Source organism: Hypanus sabinus, chromosome 6 (genome assembly GCF_030144855.1).
Source record: "Hypanus sabinus isolate sHypSab1 chromosome 6, sHypSab1.hap1, whole genome shotgun sequence".
Lineage (NCBI taxonomy): Eukaryota > Metazoa > Chordata > Chondrichthyes > Myliobatiformes > Dasyatidae > Hypanus > Hypanus sabinus.
This window is the reverse complement of record NC_082711.1, coordinates 97,245,482-97,269,085: the sequence shown is the minus strand read 5'-3', so window position 1 is coordinate 97,269,085 and position 23,604 is coordinate 97,245,482. Positions and strand designations below refer to the sequence as shown.

The window sequence follows — 23,604 nt, the reverse complement described above, 5'->3', positions numbered from 1 at the left end:
ACCATAGAACACTACAGCACATTACAGGCCCTTTAGCCCTCCATGTTGTGCCGACCCATATAATCCTGAAAAAAAAGTACTAAATTCACACTACCCTATAACCCTGCATTTTTCTTTCATCCATGTGCCTGTCCAAGAGGCTCTTAAATACCCCTAATTTTTTAGCCTCCACCACCATCCCTGGCAAGTCATTCCAGGCACTCACAACCCTCTGTGTAAAAAAAAAACTCACCCCTGATGTCTCCCCTAAACTTCCCTCCCTTAATTTTGTACATATGCCCTCTGGTGTTGGCTATTGGTGCCCTGGGAAACAGGTACTGACTATCCACCCTATCTATGCCTCTCATAATCTTGTAGAACTTTATCAAATCCCCTCTCATTCTTCTACACTCCAAAGAGAAAAGTTCCAGCTCTGCTAACCTTGCTTCATATGACTTGTTCTCCAAACCAGGCAACATCCTGGTAAATCTCCTCTGCACCCTCTCCATAGCTTCCACATCCTTCCTATAATGAGGTGATCAGAATTGAACACAATTCTCAAGTGCGGTCTCACCAGAGATTTGTAGAGTTGCAACATGATATCTCTACTCTTGAACTCAATCCCCCTGTTAATGAAGCCTAGCATCCCATAGGCCTTCTTAACCACCCTATCAACGTGAGCAGCGACCTTGAGGGATGTATGGATTTGAACCCCAAGGTCCCTTTGTTCATCCACATTCTTAAGTAACTGACCATTAATCCTGTACCCAGTCTTCTGGTTTGTCCTTCCAAAATGCATCACCTCACACTTACCCGGATTGAACTTCACCAGCCATTTTTCTGCCCAACTCTGCAGCCTGTCTATATCCTCTTGTAACCTTCAACCACCTACTGCTCCTTCCACAACTCCTCTAATCTTAGGGTCATCCGCAAACTTACTCACCCATCCTTCCACCTCTACATCCAGGTCATTTATAGAAATCACAAATAGCAGGGATCCCAGGACAGATCCCTGCGGCACTCCACTAGTCTCCGACCTCCAGGCAGGATACTTTCCTTCCACAACTACCCTCTGCTTTGTTCCTTTAAGCCAATTTTTTATCCAAACAGCCAAGGTTACTTCCTGTCGGAGTAACCTTATGTACAGATAGTGCTGTGCCTAGTGTCAATCTATGGGCATACAATTGATCAATGTATATAAGCATTTATATTTTGTATTTATATTTATTGTGTTTTAAGATTATTATTGTATCCTTTAGCTTGCTGTGTGTGTGTTTTTTTTGGTGTTGCATTGGATCCAGAGTAACAATTATTTCATTCTCCAGTACACAAGCTTGTGTACTGGAAATGACATCAAACAATAGTAAACAATCCCCTGTATCCTCTGCATTGGCATCATAAGGACAGATGAATGCAAAGGTTAAACTCAACTGAAGCTTATCTGCTGATACCCAGTAATTCAGATAACGTATCCAAATGCTGCTATTGAAGTATGGTGAGAAGGCAGAACCAAGAAAAGGAGTCCAAATGAGAAGTCAAACGAGCAACTAAAGGAGGCAAACGGAGATGACCAGTTTTTACAGGAGCACCACTGAGAGCGTTTTGACCAGTTGCATCACCGTCTGGTACAGGAATTGCAAGGTATCTGACCACAAATCCCTACATAGGGCGGTGAAAAGAGCTGAGAGTAGTCATGCAGAGTGCTGCATGCGCAGGACACTTAGCATTATCAGGGAACCCTCCCATCCTTCCTGCCATCTCTTTGACCCCTGCTATAAGACAGAAGGTACCGTAACATTTACACAAGGGCTGTTAGGTTGGGAAACAGCTCCTTTCCACAGGCCATGAGACCTCTGAACTCCTTGCTACCACCCAAGTCTTATCACTTAGGAAGTGCCAGTATTGTTAATGTTGTAAATGCACATTATACTAAATGTCAGTCTTCTGGAATATATTTTATTATTTTTTAATTTATTTGTGGTAATATTACTTTGTGTTGTGTACGAGTTATATGTTTCAATGGGTACATTTAATGTCAGAGAAATGTATACAATATACATCCTGAAATTCTTTTCTTTGCAACCGTCCAGGAAAACAGAGGAGTGCCCCAAAGAATGAATGACAGTTAAACGTTAGAATCTCAAAGCCCCCCCTGCTCCCCCTCCCACGCATAAGCAGTAGCAAAGCAACGAACCACCCCCGACCAGCAACAGAGCATCGGCACCTTCCCACTGAGCACTCAATCATGCAGCAAAGCATCAATAAAGATACCCTAATCCTAACCCCAAAGACGACTTGTTCACCCGGTAATTCAACAGACCAAAGGCTCTCTCTCTCTCCCTAATAAGAGAAGAGGTTTCACAGCAAGGGGGGAGGCATAACAAAACAACTTGCTGACGTATGGTGTTAGAAGTCTGTTGCATCGCTTTTTCCGAGCTCTGTGCCCAAAGAACTCAGGTTTCTGGGCACATAGCCGGCAGCCACCTTGCTGCTCTTGAGTCCACCTGCTTCTGGAGCCACAAAATCCTGGAACCCTGAAGGCGTGCTAGTCTTCTAGGCTGCGTTCTTGGCATATCGAACAGTGGCCGGTTGTGAGACCCCGAAAGCAGGTCCAATTGCAGCAAAGAACCGAAGTCAGTGTGTAACCCCAGGTCTTCAAAAGAACCTTGAAAGGGAAAAATAGGGATATTAAAGATAGTGACAATAAACTGGACTGGTCAAAGAACACTGAGGCTGTCTACAAGAAGGGTCAGAGCCGTCTCTATTTCCTGAGGAGACTGAGGTCCTTTAACATCTGCCGGATGATGCTGAGGATGTTCTATGAGTCTGTGGTGGCCAGTGCTATCATGTTTGCTGTTGTGTGCTGGGGCAGCAGGCTGAGGGTAGCAGACACCAACAAGATCAACAAACTCATTTGTAAAGCCAGTGATGTTGTGGGGGTGGAACTCCACCCTTTTGTACTGTGATATGATCTTTAGTCCGGACGAACATTGCTCTGTACATGGTTGAATGACAGCTTCAACTTGACCTTGATCATGGCTGTTTTATTTTCCCTCACATCCCATTCTCCTTTCTCTCCATTACCTTTGATGTCCTTACTAATCAAGAACTTACTAAGCTCTACTTTAGCTTTACCTATTGACCTGCTTCAAGCTTTGTGGCAAAGATTTCCACAGACTCGCCATCCTCTGGCTAAATAAATTGCTCCTCATCTCTGTTCTAAAAGGACGTCCTTCTATTCTGAGGCAGTGCCCTCTGGTTGTAGACTCTCTCTGTCACGTTCTCCTTCGCGTGTCACGAACGCCGAATTTAACGTCGAGATAAACCACAGTTAATAAGAACCAGATCGCAGCAAGATTAACCATTTACTGTTCACTCTTCACATTAACATATGGTGAAAACTGTTGATAAAACAATACAAGATTGATACAGTATTTGTTCCTTCCTTAATATCACATTTCAATTGTAAATACTTGCAAAGGTGACTATAACTACATTACACTAAGGTGCAGTATACAGGGAGAGTTTACCTGCTCCATTGACTACTTTAAATACACTTCCATGCAAACTATCCGCGACTCTTTAACTTTAAAGCATAAACATTATCTACCGTCGTTACTTCTAACAGGATCGGCATTAACATCTTAGTTCAATATATCGATTATCTATTAACTTACAGCGTTGCTCTCACTGTGATTTCTCATGCCTGCAAAACAACTTCTGCTCAGGTGAGCCTCGTGGTAAGCCCCCACCCTCGCGCTAATTTCAAACCGGTATTTTCCCACAAGACGTGGCGAAACCGGATGTGACGTCATCGCATGCCGATATATTTTACATGCAATGAATATACTTTAAACACTTCTAATTCTAACTAGAAAATACTATCGAATGAATTACTAAGCGAAAATATTATAAACTAAATAACTGTCGTAAAGACAGCACTCTCTCACTGTTGAAAATATCCACTCCATATCCACTTTATCCAGGACTTACAATACTTGGTAGGTTTCAATGAGAATTCTTCCCCCCCCCCCCCCCATTTTTCTAAATTCCAGTGAGTACAGGTCAGAGCCATCAAACACTTTTCATATGTTAATCCTTTTATTCACGGGATCATCCTTTTAAACCTCATCTTGTTCCTCTACAGTGCCAACACACCCTTTCTTAAATATGGAGCCCAAAACTACTTGTGGTCTGATTGACATGTTGACATTCTTGCTCTTATATTTTTGTTCTTGAAATAACTGCCAATATTACATTTGCCTTCCTTATTACAGAGTCATACATAGTCATTCCACTGATGGGTACTAATCCCATTCAGCCTTATTGGATCCATAGTCTTCCATTGTTGTGAGTGTATTCTGGAGCTATGTGAATATAGCAGATACCAATCCAAACAAAAACAATCTTCAGGTTTTATTGTAAATTGCAATCAGTAAATTGAAGTTAAAAGTACAGTAAACAATGCTGTCTGTGTAACACTAAGGCAATAGCTACACTAGACCGGATAATTTTGAAAATGCCAGTTTCATGAAAAAACGATAGGCATCCACACTAGGTGTTTTAAAAAATACCTCTGTCCACATTGAAACAGATATTTCGGCGAATCTCCTCCTACTGCACACGCGCAGGATGCATCTACCGAAGATAAGCGACATGTTTGGTGTCGAATCTCGCTGTGAAAGTGTGCGTTTGTCCAATTACAGACTAGAAAAACTAAAACAATGGGCAGCTGTTGGCTCTCGCGCAGGAGGACTTAAAAGTAAAAAAAAAGACTGGAGTGTATGGAAGCAACTGACAGGGAGTTCACGGACAGTATGAACCGGCTGACAACGAACATTGAAAAGCTGACTAACTCTGTTTCATTAATAAAGCACATTGTTAAATGTGTAAAATATGTCTACATCAGTATTATCTTGTATTTCCATACAATGTTACATTAGGCTGTTACACATCTATTGTCAGAGAAGAACTTGCATAAACAGGTAACCCGCCTTCATACGAGCAAGGACAGAAAATAGGGCAAAGTGAGTATACTTATTTATTCAGTAATTTATGGGTCAAAGTATTTGGTGAGTACATTTCTTACTCTTCTGGCTTCAGTCTCATTACCATCTGTTCTGAAATTGTTAGATTGTGTGGGGTGGGTTGCATTCAGGAAGACAATGAAATGGCATGCTGCCGTCTGACAACATTTTCAGGTTTCTCCGGTTATCCCGTCCACACTGACCTGCCCAAGCGGCATTTTCAAAATTACACACCCAGGACAGTGTTTATGAAAAGCTCTGGTTTCGGGGGACAAAAACGCCGTTTTAGTGTGGATGGAGGGTAAAAACGAAGAGAAAAAGCTTCGATTACAGATTTATCTGGTATAGTGTGGACGTAGCCTAAGGGATATGGTTTGCCAAATTGTGGCCACGAGATTCTTGCATATGCAACAGCCAAATGTTAATACAATGGGGTCGTGTTAATTTCCTACATCTAACCAGGGTTTAAATAATTTGTTCAAATAAATTGCATCATTGTAAACAAGTCCAAGGAACATTGCAGACCAGACTGATACCACCACTTAGCTCTAGCAATCGTTGGGTATCTAGTATCAGAGGATTTCAGAATATTTGTGTTAATTAGTTTCTCCTTTCAGAGGTGTCTTATGAATTACAATGTACTTCCACTGTAAATATATAACTCAAATGAACCATTTGTCAACCAAAAGTATTGAAATAAACAATGTTATTTTTACCTATTGAAATTGTATTTAATCACTTTTGATCGTAAAGGTATAAAAGTGTGATGTACTTTGAGTTTGTGAAACTCTACTGAGGGACTCTCCATGAAAATGTCTGTTTGTTGTGATGAGTAAAGACTATCATATCTGCAACTTCTCTAGTTTCTGCACTGACTTAGTCACAGTCACAACCATGCCTTGACAATTCCAATGCTTATCCAGTTGCTTCTTGCGTATTGTGGGAGTATCTGCTTCCCCCACATCTTCAGGGGGTGCATTCTAAATTGCAATCACTTTCTGTGTGGACGAAGTTGCCCTAGGATCCTCGCTAGCATCCTACACCTCATTTTAATCCTTAAAGGTCATCCCTCCATTTCCTTCACTCGAAAGGAAACCCATCCTATCCATTCTCTCCTTGTAGCTACAAAGCTTCATGGAAACTAATGATAAAATATGTCAAACTCAGCATGGTTTCTATAAAGCGAAATCTTGCCTGACAAATCTGTTAGAGTTTTTTGAGGAAGTAACAAGCAGAGTGGATAAAGGAGAGGCAGTGGATGTCATTTACTTGGATTTTCAGAAGGCATTTAATAAGGTGCCACGCATGAGGCTGCTTAACAAGATAAAATCCTATGGCATTACCAGAAAGATACTGCATGGATAGAGGAATGGCTGGTAGGGAGGAGGCAGTGTTTGGGAATAAAAAAGGCCTTTTCTGGTTGGCTGCCAGTGACGAATGGTGTTTCTCTGGGGTCAGTATTAGGACCACTATTTTTCACATTGTTTTTCAGTTATTCAGATAATGGAATCGATGGCTTTGTAGCAAAGTTTGCGGATGACATGAAGATAGGTGGAGGGGTAGCTACTGCTGAGGAAGCAATGCAATTACAGTAGGACTTAAACAAATTGGAAGGATAGGCAAAAAAGTGACAGATGGAATGTAGTGTTGGGAAATGTATGATAATGCATTTTGGTAAAAGGAACAATAGTGTGCCTAATATCTAAATGGGGAGAAGGTTCAATGATCAGAGGTGCAGAGGGACCAGGAGTCCTCATGCAAGACTCAAACAAGGAGATAATGCTGAGCCTTTATAAGAGACTAGTCAGGCTGCACTTGAAGTATTTTCAAGCGTTTTGGGTCTCATATCTCAGAAAGAATGTGCTGTCATTGGAGAGAGTCCTGAGGAGGTTCATGAGGATGATTCCGAGAATGAAGGGGTAACATGAGGAGTGTTTGGCGGCTTTGGGTTTGTACTCACTGAAATTTAGAAGAATGTGGGGGAATCTCTTTGAAACCTACCGAATGTTGAAAAGATGAGATTGGGTAGATATGCAGAAGATGTTTCCTCTGGTGGAGGTATCCAGAACTCGAGGATTTAGCCTCAAAATTGAGGGGTGACCTTTCAGAACAGCAATAAGGAGGAATAGTTTTTAGCCAGAGAGTAGTGAATCTGTGGAGTGCTCTGCCACAGACTGCAGTGGAGGCCAAGTCCATGGGTTTACTTAAGGCAGAAGTTGATCGTGTTCTGATTGGTCAGGACATCAAAGGTTATGGTGGGAAGGTAGGTGTATGGGGTTGAGTAGGATGCTGAATCAGCCATGATAGAATGGTGGAACAAACTCCGTGGGCTTTTTTATGCAATGACACTCATAATGCTACAAAATACCATCAAGTATGGCCTAAGCAGTGTTTTATCAAGTTGTGGCATGATGTTCCAACTATCTTTGACAGATTTAAGTTTTTGCAGAAGCACCAGAGGCATAGAATATAAGTAATTGGACAGTTTCTGGGGCTTTTGTTTTTACTGCTTCCAAGAAAAGACTATGTACAAAGACCCATTATCTTGCTCCTGCCCCAAAGCTATCCAAGAAATGGGTGCGTTCTTATACCAAGAAGACAGTTTAATAAACGTTGGTTGACAAGCCCACAAAGGCTCCTAACATCAGTTGCTTGTTTGTAAGGATGCAGTATTAGTTGATTACTATGTTTGCCTCAACAGGATTAACTTGCTTTACTAAAGTATGAAACCTGTCTGGATGCTTCAATGTGTGGATGGCAACCATTTGTGATAACAGAAAGGAAGCAAGTAGTCAAAGTAGCTTCTAGTCTTAATGGATTTAGGAAAAAGAAACTAAATTTGATAAACTTAGCAACACACATACACACCAAATGCTAGAGGAACTCAGTAGGTCAGGCAGCATCTAAGGAAATGAATAAATAGTCAATGCTGCGGGATGAGACCCTCCTTCAGAACTAATGATACAAAAGGTTCAATGTTGTTGAAAGATGAATCAAATGAGGGGGGAGGCCAATTACATAAATCTTCATAAAACTGATAGTGTTGAAGGTAGTGCAGCTGTAGGGTACTGCAAGGCCATGGAAAGGTTAATGGATGAGTGGGGTTGGAACTTGGTCAGGCAGGAGTGGAGTCTCGGCAAACAGAATAAGGTATTTTAGCCAGTTCCATCATTCTGCTAGATAATCATGTTATTGACAGTTACAAGCCCTTTTTCTAGATACTTTGATATGCTTGTTTAATGAAAATCTATTCTTCAATTGAACTACTATTCAGTCAGTCATTGTGAACTTTGAGAGTTGAAAATTCAAGTTTTATACTGAAAAATTGTTTTCTAATTTCACTCCAAGCTAGTTTCATTTTAATTCTAGGATTTAGTCCTCAGTTTTTTATTTCTACACAAGAAGTAATTTCTCTGTATCTAATGCTCTGAATGTGTAGAGGCAATGACTTATGAAGCTGCCATTAATAGATCAAGGAGTGCAGGTGTCTGGGAACAGGGTATTGGATAGTTTGGCATCAGTAAGGATGTAGAAGAGGCTACAGACTAGGCAGAGTGAGGTCATGCAAAAATCCCAATGCAAGGTGGGTAAGGCCAATGAAATTTGGTCAGGAGTGACTTGGGGTCTAGTAGAACTTGTTGCAAATTAGTGTGGGAGAGCTGAACCAAGGTAGAAAGTGAAAGAATATGGGTCAGCCACAGAGAAGGAAGAAGCAATGTTAAATAGGAAAAGTAGGTACGCTCTAACGAAGAGAATTTGGGGCTTTAAGTTGCCATGGGGTCAAGCTAGATGTTGATGTTGTAATCTGTTTGGTTCAGCCTGATAAAAGATCAGAGACTGTAATGCAATTGGTTGTAAGCCACTAGATAAATGTAGGACTGTTACTTTGGCTTTGGATTGTTTAACTGGTTGAATTGCAGATTTTTCCTTGAGACTTTTCATTGGTGTAGGAATCTAACAGCATGATGCATATTAAGTATGTGAGAGATAGAACAGGCATTTGTTCAGATATGAAAGAGAATCAGATGCTGCAAGATGATGTCGCTAGGGGAAATATGAATAGGACAAGGGAGAAGAGGGCAAGCAATGTTTAATTCAAGTGTGAATCAAGAGCAGTTGGTTTTGAGCAGGAAACCAAACTACTGATGCAGTTCCACTGGTGCTTGGAAGTGAAACCAAGGGAAGACAATTCTCCCCTGGTGAACAGTCCAGGAGAGATGTTGGAGGAAAATTGTTCAATCAATAATGATGAAGGTTGAGAAGAGAACTAAAATCAGTTCAGGTATAATCACAGAAAGTACTTTTGCATGGGGACCAAATTCAGACAGGAGTGGTGGAGAGGCGTTAATGAATCTAGATTGTTATACATGACCAAGCTCTACACATGGAAAGAAAAGGTAGAGATAGAATACCAGATAGTACGAGCTGTAGGATCCTGATCAAGTTACAGTTTGCTATTTGGAGTTCTGTCTTTGATTTACTTCACTAATTTATTTATTTTTTCAAGACTTTATAACCCTATTTTAGTGCTATATTCCTTACACTACAGAAATGTTAATAGGAGTTTCCATCCATCATGTGTAATTGAGATCTGCAACCTATGTTATTTGACCGACTATAAATTAACCTAATTGCTAATCACCTCTGATCAATCAGAATCAGGTTTCTTATCATTGTCATATATTATAAAATTTGTTGTTTTATGACCTCACTATGGTAAAATACATAAAACTACTATAAGCTGTAATAAGAATATATATTAAATAAATAAATAGTGTGAAAAAAGAGCAAAATAGTGAGGTTCATGGGTTCATAACATCTGATGGCAATGGGGAAAAATCTGTAACTTAAATATTGAGTGTGCATCTTCAGGCTGCTATACCTTCACTTTGATGGTAGTAAAGAGAAGAGGCCATGCCCTATATGGTGAGTGTCCATCATAATGAATGCAGCCTTCTTAAGATACTTTTTTGAAGATGACCTTGAAGGTGAGGAGACTATTTGTTAATATTATATATTAAGAATTGCCATGATGCAGCTGGCTGAGTCTACAATTCTCTGCAGTTTTTTTCCTATCCCGTGCATTGGCAACTTCATACCAGATGGTGATGCAACCATTCAGAATATTCTCCATGGTACATCTAGAAATTTGCTAGAGTATTTGATAACATACCAAATGTGTTGCCTTTATGGCAGTTATTTAGTTCATAATATTTTCGCTTAGTAATTCATTTGTCAGTATTTTCTAGTTAGAGTTAGAATTGTTTAAGGCATATTCATTGCCTGTAAAATATATCGGCATGCGATGACGTCACATCCGGTTTCGTGTCTTGTGGGAAAATACCGGTTTGGGATCAACGCAAGGGCAGGGGCTCACACGAGGCAGACCCGAGCAAGAAGTTGTTTGTAAGCATTAGAAATCACAGTGAGAGCAACGCTGTAAGTTAATAGATAATCGATATGTTGAATTAAAATGTTAACGCCAATCCTGTTAAAAGTAACGATGGTCGATAATGTTTATGTTTTCATTAGTTAAAGAGTTGCGGATAGTTTGCATTGAAGTATATTTAGAGCAATCAATGGCGTAGGTAAATTCTGACTGTATGCTGCACTTTAATGTAATGTAGTTGTAGTTTACTTTTACAAGTATTTACAATGTAAATGTGATATCAAGAAGGGAACAAATACTGTATCAATCTTGTATTGTTTTATCAACAGTTTTCACCATATGTTAATGTGAAGAGTGAACAGTAAATGGTTAATCTTACTGCGACCTTGTTCTCATTGACTATGGTTTATCTCGGCGTTTAATTCGGTGTTTCCATTACACCTGAGCGAGAACGCTACACCAAAGCTCTGAGACGTGGGCTTCAATACCTCTTCATGCAACTGGATTTGTGATTTCCTCACTTGCAGGCCCTTGTCAGTTCAGATTGGCAACAACACCTCCACAATCGCCATTATCACAGATACACCACAAGACTGGGAAAATCTCAGAAATTCAGAATCCAGATGAGGTTTATTATCACCAGCATGTGACATGAAATTTGTTAACTTAGCAGCAGCAGTTCAATGCAATACATAATCTAGCAGAGAGAGAGAAAAAAAGAATAAAACAATAAATAAACAACTAAATCAATTATGCATATTGAATAGATTATTAAAAATGTGCAAAAACAGAAATACTGTATATTAAAAAAAGTGAGGTAGTGTCCAAAACTTCAAAGTCCATTCAGGAATCGAATGGCAGAGGGGAAGAAGCTGTTCTTGAATTGCTGACTATGTGCCTTCAGGCTTCTGTATCTCTTGCCTGATGGTAACAGTGAGAAAAAGGCATGCTCTGGGTGCTGGAGGTCTTTAATAATGGACTTCACCTTTCTGAGTCACCGCTCCCTAAAGATGTCCTGGGTACTTTGTAGGCTAGTACCCAAGATGGAGCTGACTAGATTTACAACCTTCTGCAGCTTCTTTTGGTCCTTTGCAGTAGCCCACCATACCAAACAGTGATGCAGCCTGTCAGAATGCTCTCCACGGTACAACAATAGAAGTTTTTGATTGTATTTGTTGACATGCCAAATCGCTTCAATCTCCTAATGAAGTATAGCCACTGTCTTGCCTTATTTATGACTACATCAATGTGTTGGGACCATGTTAGATCCTCAGATCTTGAAAGCTGCTCACTCTCTCCACCTCTGATCCCTCTATGAGGATTGGTATGTTTTCCTTTGTCTTACCCTTCCTGAAGTCCTCCGTCAGCTCATTTGTCTCACTGACGTTGAGTACCAGGTTGTTGCTGCAGCACCACTCCACTATTTGGCATATCTCAGTCCTCTACGCCCTCTCGTCACCACCTGAGATTGCTGATCTCCTGAGATTTTCACACTCAATAGTCTCTGGAGTTTACAGAGAATGGGGCAGAAAACAAAAAAAAAACATCCAGTGAGTGGCAGTTCTCTGGGAAAAACACCTTACAAAAGGTCAGAGGAGAACGGCCAGACTGGTTCAATCTGACAGGACAGCAACAGTAACTCAAATAATAGTACGTTACAAGAGTGTGCAGAAGAGCAAATCTGAGCATACAACACGTCAAACCTTGATGTCGATGGGCTACGGCAGCAGAAGACCATAAACATAAACTCAGTGGCCACTTTCTTGAGTACAGGATTGCTCAATAAAATGGCAACTGAGTGTACAAGCTGGTCCCAGGGCTGATCTTATGAAAAGTTAATGCCAAGAAATGAGCAAAAACAAACAAACTGCTGGAGGAACTCAGAGGGTGAAGCAGCTTCTGAGGAGACAAAGGGATAATTGACTTTTCAACCTTGATGCAGGGGCTCAGACTGAATCAGCAACTACCCCTCTGTCTTTGACAGATACTGCCTGACCCACTGAATTCCCCCAGTTTGTTTCTTAACTCACTTCTGTGCATCACTTATTTTTGTTGATACCCTCAAACGAGGTCATGGACTTTGTACATAACAGATAGCCTTGGACTGGATGTAGTTTTTATTTTATCAATAGAAGCTCTATTCCCACATATTTGTAATAAGGTATTTGAGAAATTAGGTACAAACATTGCTGGCATTATGATTCAGTCAGGCCACCCAAGGGGATCCAGCAAAGGACCATGGCTACACAGGGACTTGAGAAAGTTATTCAGCCCCTCACACTGTCTCTGATTCATGATATTTGGCTTAGTTTACCCAGCTTCATTTAATTTTCCTTGATCAGCTTGGTTAATGAAAATCTATAAATTTCAAGCTAAACCTAACTAATTACAGAACATTATTCATCTATCACAAGGTTTTTGAGAAATTGAGTAAGGCAAAGGAATAATAGAAAGGTTTTCAAACTGGGAAAATGTGGTTACTGATGCCCCAAAAGATTCTGTGCTAAGAATGCAGCCTGCCCTGTTACCAAGGACGCAGATGGTGATTCAGAAAGAGAAAGGCAGTTCTATACAACTACTCACTATGTGGAGATGTGTTTCTTGACTTTGTGTATCTGAAAAGCTGTCCTTGTTGATTTTGGCTTCTTTCCAAGCTTTATATTTCTCAAGCAGTGCAAGTAGTCTTTTAAAAATTTCCTGACATCCCTATCAGTTTCCCTCAATACTACAGAAAATTCCAATAACTAAAACTCTAGTTGTGTAATCCTTCACCAGAATTTAATCCTTGAAAACCAGGTGTGGGAGTTAGGAGCACTCATGAAAATTTCTTGGCTGGAATGCTGCCTACTGAAAGTGATTACTAGTGTAATCGCTTCCGAGTTAAACTAATTTAAAATGAAATTTGCACATAAGAAACAGGCATGACTAGATCCAATTTCTCAGTTCCTTTAATGTCAATAGTGCATTCACTCAAGTAATAACCTTATAATTAAATTGTTGTAAGTAGAATATCACATTTAGAAGTTTTGAATAATGAAATATTATGCTGACATAATAAATGTAGATAAGCATCTCCAGTTTATATTATAAAAAAACAACAGAAGGGGGAAGAAAAATCAGCCATCATATTATATGTTTGAATAGCTTTAATGTAAATTACTGATTCGTTAAGAACTACATGCAATGTGGTTTACTCCCAGCAGTCACTGAAGTGGACAGTGTTAATTGACTAAAGTGAAGTATTTCTTTGACAAAGGAATGACTGATAAAGGTGGTGAGAGGTGAGGGTTAACTTGTTTAATAGGCTGAAAGACCTTTTCCCGTTCCTAGAAATCCTTGCATTCTCATGAACCATGCTTTGTAAATGGCGTCCACGTAATAATTTTTTGCTCAAGAAAATAAAGGTATAATAGATTTCAATAGGTACATTTAATGTCAGAGAAATGTAGACAATCAAATTATTTTTCTTCACAAACATCCATGAAAACAGAGGAGCGCTCTAAACAATGAATGACAGTTAAACGTTAGAACCCCAAAGACCCCTCCAGCTCCCCCCTTCCCACACACAAGCAGCAGCAAAGCAACGATTCCCCCTCCCCACCAGCAAAAAAGTATCATCACTATCCACTGAGTATTCAAGCGTGCAGAAAGAATCAGTAAGTACACAGACTTGCAGTACTCCAATAACTACATGTTCACCCAGTAATTCAACATACCACAGGCTCTCTCTCTCCCTAATAAGGGAACAAGAGGTGTCCCCATTTCACAGCGACAAGGGGAACATAACAAACAGCTCGTTGATTTACAATGTTAAAAATCTGCTGTTTTGCTTTTTCAAAAGAGTGCAGCACTCCAGACACACAACCCCTGGCAGCTAGCCCACTGTTTCAGATGTTCCGTGTTCTCCCACGATGCTTCAGTCAGGGCACCAGCCTAGAATCAGCACTTCCCCGGGGCTGCGGAAATCCAGAACTCTGAAGCTGCAGTCGCCGCCTTCCAGGCTGTGTCCTTGGGATTTCGAAACGCAGCCGGTCGTCAGGCCCAGAGAGCGGGTCCCGTTCCCGCAACGAACCAAAGACAGAGTGTAACTCTAGGTCAGGTTCTTCAAAAGAACCTCAAAGAGAAATTGTATCAAATATAGAAATAGAACTGTTGAAGATGCAAGCAAAGAAGTCGCCATTTAGTGCCATCTTGACTTCACCTAACCTCCGGATAAAAAGGGAGGAAAGTTTATACAGAGCATTAATTTTACTTAGATGTTGAAGAATTTCTGGATAAAAATGTTTTAAAATTAAAAATTAGAACTTATTGAATTAACATAACATTCTATTACTATGTTGACCTGTCAAGCAGGTGTACGTTAAGATTCCTGAACCACATAAAATCTCAGATAAAGCACCATTTCAAGTGCTTAACTACATCAAATTACATGAATATTACAAAAACTCAAATTATTCTTAGTTTGAGAATATATTACACAACTATTTTATTCCATAATTGAAAGCGACCTAGTGTTTATTCCCTATTTACTTACATAAATAGACAGGTATAATTTAATTTAACTGTTGATTATTCAACTACAAAATCTAAATTTTAAAAGTTGTAATGGTGAAGCACTGGTTTGATCTGAGCAACATCAATAGGTTTCTGTTTGAATATCTTAAAGGTGAATGAACATGTTTAATAAATAAGAACATCATTTTGTATTTCATAGATCAATAATTCTATAATAATAATTCTATAATAATAAGGGTTTTAGCCACATTGTAGATTGAAGTTTAAGATGCTAGAAATGTTCAAATACTTAAATTTATTTTTCTGTTTTGTAGTTTTGGAATATTTAAATATATAATATTCCAAAATGCTTTTTATCAACTACAGCTCAGCATTCAGTACCCTTATCCCCTCAAAACTAATCATAAGTTTCAAGACCTTGGCCTCAATACCTCCTTGTCCAATTGGATCCTCATTTTCCTCACTTGCAGATCCCAGTCAGTTCAGATTGCCAACATTTCCTCCATAATCACCATCAGCTCAGGTCAACTATGAGGCTGTGTGCTTAGCCCACTGCTCTACTCACTTTATACTTATGACTGTGTGGCTAAGCACAGTCCAAATGCCAGATTCAAGTTTGCAGATGACACCACTGTCATCGGCTGAATCAAAGGTGGTGATGAATCAGCATATAGGAGGAGGATTGAAAATCTGGCTGAGTGGTACAAACTCGTAATGTCAACAAGACCAAGGAGCTGATTATTGACGTCAGCAGGAGGAAGCCAGAGATCCATGACCCAGTCCACATTGGAGGATCAAAAGTGGAGAGGGTCAGCAACTTTAAATTCCTCAGTGTTAGTATTACAGAGAACCTGTTGCAGGCACAGTGCCTCTACTTAGGAGTTTGTGAAGATTCAGCATGACATTCAAAACTTTGACAAACTTCTACAGATGTGTAGTGGGGAGAATATTTTGACTGGCTACATCACAGTCTGGTATGGAAATATCAATGCCCTTGAATGGAAAATCCTACAAAAATGAATGGATACTTCCCACCATTGAGCACAAACACATGAAACGTCACAGGAGAGTCTCATCTATCATCATGGACCCCCACCACCAGGTCATGCTTCCTTCTCACTGCTGCCATCAGGAAGAAGGTATAGGAACCTTAGAACTCACAACACCAGGTTCAGGAACAGATATTATCCTTCAACCATCTTGCACTGAAGGCGTTAACTTCACTCAACTTCATTTGCCCCATCATTGAAATGTTCCCACAACCTATGGACTCACTTTCAAGATCTCTTCATGTCATGTTCTCAGTATTTATTGCTTACTTATTTATTTGTTTTTGTATTTGCACAATCTGTTGTCTTCTGCACACTTGTTGTCTTTCATTGATTCTATTAATAAGTATGCCTGCAAGAAAATGAATCTCAGGTTTGTATATGGTGACATATATGTAACTTTGACAAATAGATCTACTTTGAACTTTGAGAAGATAGAAAAGAAATTATATTCAGATCTGCACCCTTGTTGATATCTGACCTGTAGAAGAAGTTGTTGATAGTGAAGTTGTCTGAAAACGGAGCACTGAGTAAATTCATAATATCTAATACTGCACTTTTACCAAGTTAATGGCTTCAGATTGGGAGCATTTCTCTGTGGAGCATAGGCACATGCGAGGTGACTTGACAGAGGTGTACAAGTTGTTAAGATGCATAGATCAAGAGGATAGACAAAGTCTTTTTCCCAGAGCAGAAATGGCTATTATGAGGGGGAATGATTGGAGGAGAGTATAGGGGGGATGTCAGAGGTAGGTTTTTTATAGATAGTGGCGGGTGCGCGAAATGTGTTGCTGGAGTGGTAATGGAAGCAGATACATTTAAGGGCATTTAATAGACTCCAAGATAGTATATGGAGGATAGAAAAATGAGAGCTATGTAGGAAGGATAGGTTAGATTGATCTTAGAATAGGTTAAAAAGTTGGCACATCATGGGCCAAAGGACCAGTAGTGTGCTGTAATATTCTAGGTTAATCTGATAATTCATATAAAAAGGAATTCATCTTTCAATAACACCATAATTGCAGCATTATTGTGTCATTAGGAGAAATTATGATAACCAGTAAGTATTCCTTTGCCAAATTATGTTTCTTCAGGGGGGCATATTTAATGGAAGACAGAATTTTAATTTAATTGCTTTTGAAATAAGTAGCTTCATTTTACTGTAGTTTATGCCAACATAGTAAACATAATAGTATTACATTCCATTAATCATTAAAATCAAAACAAGTAAATGAGTGTGGGACAAGTGCCACTCTCCTAATAGGCAAATTATACTTTGAAGTTTTCTTCAATAGCTTCAGATATGATGCATGTGGTTTCCTGAGTTGAATTCAGGCAATTGTCTAAGATTATCTCCAGACAATATCTCAGAGCAGTTGAACTTTACATAGTTTGCAGTATAGTAAATTCTTGTTTAATCTTGGTTAATGTATAATGTAACATCTTTTCAAATGCTGCTGTGCATTGATCTCCCCTCCCCCTTCAGATTTCACCCATTGCCATGTGTTTCTCAAGTCGTCACTTTTATTGTCATTTCGACCATAACTGCTGGTACAGTACAAAGTAAAAATGAGATGTTTTTCAGGACCATGGTGTTACATGACACAGTACAAAAACTAGGCTGAACTACGTAATGAACTTTCCCCCCTCCCCCCCTTTAAAATCTACTCCTCAGCTTTTTTTCCTCAAGTCTTGCTGAAGAGTTCAGCCCAAAACATCAACTGTACTCTTTTTCTAGTTGCTACCTGGCCTGCTGAGTTCCTCCAGCATTTAGTATGTGTTGATCCCAAAATAGCACTCTTTTTCCCGGTCTTGACAGCAAATGAAGCTCCTGGATCAATGCCATTTGCTGATCCCACTTCCTCCTCCTTTAGTTTTTAATATTACCAACTAAAAGTATAGTGTAATTTTGTGTAAAGTCGGAGATGAGAAGTGATGGTGACTTTACATCAATAAACACGGACAAATGGTTTTTAATGTAGATAAAACAATTTTCACTTGAAAAGTGGGAGTGCTAAACACCTGGAGTGCTGCATGCTGGAGAACCTGACAATGCAAAGCATGAATCATTTAATGACTGTGATCTGTGCCATGAGTCATTTAGTTAAATAAATAGCTCGGTGGAATCTATTGTTAGCTTACTTAATAGTTTGTGCCACCCCTGAATTGTGTTATAAATGGAATAGGTTGTCCCACCAACTGTTAATAGACCTTGATAGATTAGGTGTGGAAGTGATGTTTCCTGTGTGGGAGAGTCTAAAACCAGAGGGGCATCCTTTTTGAATGGAGATGAGGAGGAATTTCTTTAACCAGAGAGTGGTTAAATCTGTTGAATTCTTTGCCACAGGCAGCTACAGAAGCCAAGTCTTTTTCTATATTTAAGATAGATTCTTGATTGGTCAGATAGGGGAGAAGGCTGGAGATTGGGTCTGAGAGGAAAATCAGATCAGCCATGATGAAATGCCAGAACATGGGCTTTTATCAATGGGCTAAATGGCCTAAGTCTGCTCTTATAGCTTGTGCTTATAAAGGTGCTGGTTAACTTGCAAAAGTGGCCCACAACTTTGAATGATTTGATTCAAAATCAGCTTTATTATCACTGCCTTACATAATGTGAAATTTCAAGTCAAGTCACTTTTATTGTCATTTCGACCATAACTGCTGGTACAGTACATAGTAAAAAAAAATGACGTTTTTCAGGACCATGGTGTTACATGAAACTAGACTGAACTACGTAAAAAAAAAACAACACAGAGAAAGCTGCACTAGACTACAGACCTACACAAGACTGCAGAAAGTGCACAAAAACAGTGCAGGTATTACAATAAATAATAAACAGGACAGTAGGGCAAGGTGTCAGTCCAGGCTTCGGGTATTGAGGAGTCTTGATAGCTTGGGGGAAGAAACTGTTACATAGTCTGGGCATGAGAGCCTGAATGCTTCGGAGCCTTTTCCCAGACGGCAGGAGGGAGAAGAGATTGTATGAGGGGTGCTTGGGGTCCTTCATAATGCGGTTTCCTTTGCGGAAGCAGCGTGTTGTGTAAATGTAGTGTTAATTTGTGCTGTGCGTCAGCAGTACAGTGCAAAGACATAACATTACAATAAATTACAAACATAAATAATCCTTGCAGGCAGATTTGCCGAAGCTATTGGGATGGGTTTAAGCTAGATTGGAAGGTAGATGGGAACTAGACTGATAGGTCAGATGATGGAGCAGTTGGTGTAAGGGTAGATGCAACACATCAAGAGACAATGAGAAAGGATAGGCAGTGGATAGGGCATAGAGGCCGATAATTGGATGAGTTGAAATGTGTTTAATTTAATGTGAGAAGTATCAGGAACAATGGCTATCAAGTTAGAGCATGGATCAGTACATGGCACTACAACCTGGTGGCCATTACAGAGACCTTGGCTATCACAGAGGGTTTCATTCATTCATTATGTGCCGTACTATATGACGTGGGTGATCATGGTCTTGACCATGATTGATCTTGGCAAATTTTTCTACAGAAGTGGTTTGCCATCCCCTTCTGCTGGGCTGTGTTCTCATAAGACGGGTGACCCCAGCCACTATATCAATACTTTTCAGAGATTGTCTGCCTGGCGTCAGTGGTTGCAGAAACAGGAGTTGCGATATGTACCAGCTGCTCATATGAGCATCCACCACACTCCCCCCCCCCAGCTTCATGTGAACCTGATCATGGGGCTAAGCAGGTGCTACACCTTGCCTGAGGGTGACCTGCAGGCTAGCGGAGGGAAGGAGTGCTTTATACTTCCTTTAGTAGAGACATGTCTCCAACCAGCCACCCATGTTTCAGGGTTTAGATATTTCAGAAGGAACTGGGTGGAAGTTAAAAGATGTAGGGAAGTAGCGTTGCTAATCTGGGATAGTATCACATTTGCAGAAAGTGAGTATATTGTGGACAGATTGCCTATTGAGTCAGTGTGAGTGGACGTCAGAAACAAGAAGGGAACAATCAAATTGGCTGGCTGACAGGAAACAAAGATTAGCGATTAACGGGTCCCTTTCGGAATGGCAGGCTGTGACCAGTGGGGTACCGCAAGGATCGGTGCTGGGAACGCAGCTGTTTACAATATACACTAATGATTTAGATGAAGGAATTAAAAGTAACATTAGCAAATTTGCTTATGACACAAAGCTGGGTGGCAGTGTGAAATATCAGGAAGATGTTATGAGAATGCAGGGTGACTTGGACAGATTGGGTGAGTGGGCAAATATATGGCAGATGCAGTTGAATGTGGATAAATGTGAGGTTATCCACTTTGGTGGCAAGAATAGGAAGGCAGATTACTATCTAAATGGAGTCAAGTAAGGAAAAGGGGAAGCACAACAAGATCTAGGTGTTCTTGTACATCAGTCAATGAAAGCAAGCATGCAGGTACAGCAGGCAGTGAAGAAAGCTAATGGCATGCTGGCCTTTATAACAAGAGGAATTGAGTATAGGAGAAAGAGGTCCTGCAGCTGTATAGGGCCCTGGTGAGACCCCACCTGGAGTATTGTGTGCAGTTTTGGTCTCCAAGTTTGAGGAAGGACATTCTTGCTATTGAGGGAGTGCAGCGTAGGTTCACAAGGTTAATTTCTGGAATGGCAGAACTGTCACATGTTGAAAGATTGGAGCGACTGGGCTTGTATACACTGGAATTTAGAAGGAATTTAGAATTTTCTGATTGAGACATATAAGATTATTAAGGGATTGGACACGCTGGAGGCAGGAAGCATGTTCCCGCTGATGGGTGAGTCCAGAACTAGAGGCCACAGTTTAAGAATAAGGGGTAGGCCATTTAGAACTGAGATGCGGAAAAACCTTTTCACCCAGAGAGTGGTGGATATGTGGAATGCTCTGTCCCAGAAGGCAGTGGAGGCCAAGTCTCTGGATGCATTCAAGAGAGAGTTAGGTAGAGCTCTCATAGATAGCGGAGTCAAGGAATATGGGGAGAGGGCAGGAACGGGGTACTGATTGTGTATGATTAGCCATGATCACAGTGAATGGCAGTGCTGGCTAGAAGGACCGAATGGCCTACTCCAGCACCTATTGTCTGTTGTCTATAATTTATTGGGAATATTCTATAGGTCTCCAGTAGCAAACAGGGACACTGAGGAGCAGATTAAAAGGCAGATTTTGGAAAGGTGCAAAAATAACAGTTGTTGTCATGGATGAATTCAATTTCCATAATATTTAGTGCAAAGATGTTTAGATGGGACAGAATTTGTCAGCTGTGTCCAGGAAGGATTCCTGACACAATATGCAAACAGGCTGACTAGAGATTAGGCCATATTAAATTTGGTGCTAGGAAATGAACATGATCAGGTGACAGATCTCTCAGTGGGTGAGCATTTCGGATACAGTGAGTATAACTCCCTGACACTTAGCATAGTCTTGCAGAGGGATAGGAGCAGATGGTGTGGGAAAGTATTTAATTGGGGGAACACAAATTATGATGTTATTAGACATGAACTTGGGAGTGTAAATTGGGAACAGATGTATACAGGAAACATGGAGGTTGTTTGGGGAGTACTTGCAAGGGGTTCTAGATAGGGTTGCAAGGAATTCTAGATAGGGTGGTCCTTGAGGCATGGAAAAAGATGGTAGGGTGAAGGAACCATGGTTGATGAGATGTAGAACATCTAGTCGAGTAGAAGCAGGAAGCATACATAAGGTTTAGGAACAAGGATCAGACAGGGCACTTGAGAGATGTGTTAGCTGGGAAGGAGCTTAAGAAGGGATTTAGAAGAGCTAGAAGGGAACATGAGAAGGTCTTGATGAGTAGGATGAGGGAAAACCCCAAGGCATTTTACTCATTTGTGAAGAACAGTAGGATGACTAGAGTGAAGGTAGGACCGATCAGGGATAAAAGAATATAGATGCGCCTGGAGTCGGAACAATACTCAGTGTTGACTAGTGAAAGGGATTTTGACAAATGTGAGGTCAACATAAAACAGGCTAATGTTCTAGAACATGGCTATAGCATATTCATTGCGATCCAATGATGAATGCCTGAATATGGCCCAGTCCGCTAATTCAAAGCTATCCTATAAATGTTTCTCCACCTCCCTTGACCATTCCTCTGTGGTCCTCACCATTGGTGCTGCAGTCCTCATTCATTGTTTATATGCTGAGATGGTAATGGGTTTGACATGAAGTTCAAAACTCAAATGAAAATCTTAAGGTGGGTTGAGCTGTTCTCCGATCTTTGCAATTCACTTGCAAATGTTTTGTCACCGTGCAAGGAGACATGGTCAGTGTTATTTTGATTGTGACATGTCCTCTGTATGCTTGGCCTTTATATGTTTTTCAATCAGATGATTGGTCATCATTTTGGGAAATAAGTTGTGACATGGGGAGGAAATCTTATTACTGATTGGTTGTGTGGTGAACTTCGTGCACTGTGGTGTGGATTTTTGCCTGCATCAGCTCATAACTAGGATTGAGGTCTAAATGTTTACTTATAGAAGATCTTCAGCCCTGTCCAATATAGATAGCTACAGATACACTCACTAAAGGGAGGCTATACTGTATCTGCTTACTCTTCAAAGACTGGTTTACTTCCCTGTTTATCCTCCATGGCGGGTTTAGCTTCCAATGCCAACTATTAGAGCACTGGATTTCCCCCCCCCCCCCCCCACCAAGGAAGAGATACTTTCAGCTAGCAAGGTAGTTTAAATACAGTTAATTTATTTTTAGTGATACACATTTAAATTTAGATAAAATCCTTAAAACACATTTAAAACTCACAGAGGATTTCTATCTTAGAAAACATTTACAGATTACAAATGATTTCTAAAACACAAAGGATTTCCAAAACACAGGTACAATTCCTATAAACTTAGAAGACATAACAGCGAGTTGCAGACGAATAAATCGTACATCACAGAAACCAAAGGTAGAGGAATGGATTCCAGTGCAGATAATTTTTCTTTCATTTTTCTTGATGATGCTAGAGCATTCCTGACAAGACTAACTGCTTTCTTACATTTATACTATTTGTTTCCAATTGGGTGATTTCACATACATGTGATTTATTTTTCATGTAGACAGTCTAAAAGCTGACTCTCTTGAGTACAGAAACCTTCCAACTATTAATAGATCAGCTACTGATTTGGAAGTGATAATATCAATCTGAGCTGCAAGCTTCCTTGAACTAAATAACTTAGCCAGTGTTGTCTAGATTAAACCAAGCCAATTAACATAACCCCATTGTCTTACACTGGATCTATTGTGTAGGTAGCCTCATGCTGTGGGCTGGCATCTGTTCTCTATAGGCTGTCCTTTTAACTTCAGACACGATTGCCTGCCATTTACATTAAGAGCTGAAGACCTGCTTAATGTTTACTACTTGAAGCTGAACAAAGAGTATTGGTTGGAGGTTTAACGTACTCAAAAAAAAAACCTTTTATGATTTTTAGAAGTGTCAGCTGCAATGTTAGGAATCTGAGCTTGGCAAAAAGACCTCCTGGTCCTGAACAGTGAATATCCATCACAATGTCAACAATAGAAATACAGCCAAGTGAATGGACTTGACAGAGTACAGGAGTGGCACGGCATGGTAAGCGTTCTTGATGATAGCGTAACAGTCATTGAGTGTTTTGGCTTCTCTGCTTCCACAGGTGACATGTTGGTAGTAG

The 23,604-nt window shown here is 40.2% G+C and overlaps 1 protein-coding gene across 7 annotated transcripts in view; it reads left to right on the top strand.

Moving 5' to 3' along the window:
- crppa (CDP-L-ribitol pyrophosphorylase A) overlaps positions 1 to 23,604 on the top strand; it is a 316,111-nt gene that overhangs the window by 175,211 nt on the left and 117,296 nt on the right. Inside the window, exon 10 of one of the 7 annotated variants that reach the window (XM_059972643.1) lies at positions 4,574 to 5,550. The exons of the other annotated variants lie outside the window; for them this stretch is intronic. Within the exon in view, the coding sequence (XP_059828626.1) occupies positions 4,574 to 4,630 (57 nt within the window). The 3' untranslated portion in view covers positions 4,631 to 5,550. Of the gene's footprint in view, positions 1 to 4,573; positions 5,551 to 23,604 lie in introns of those variants that run through there. 7 annotated transcript variants of the gene reach the window in all.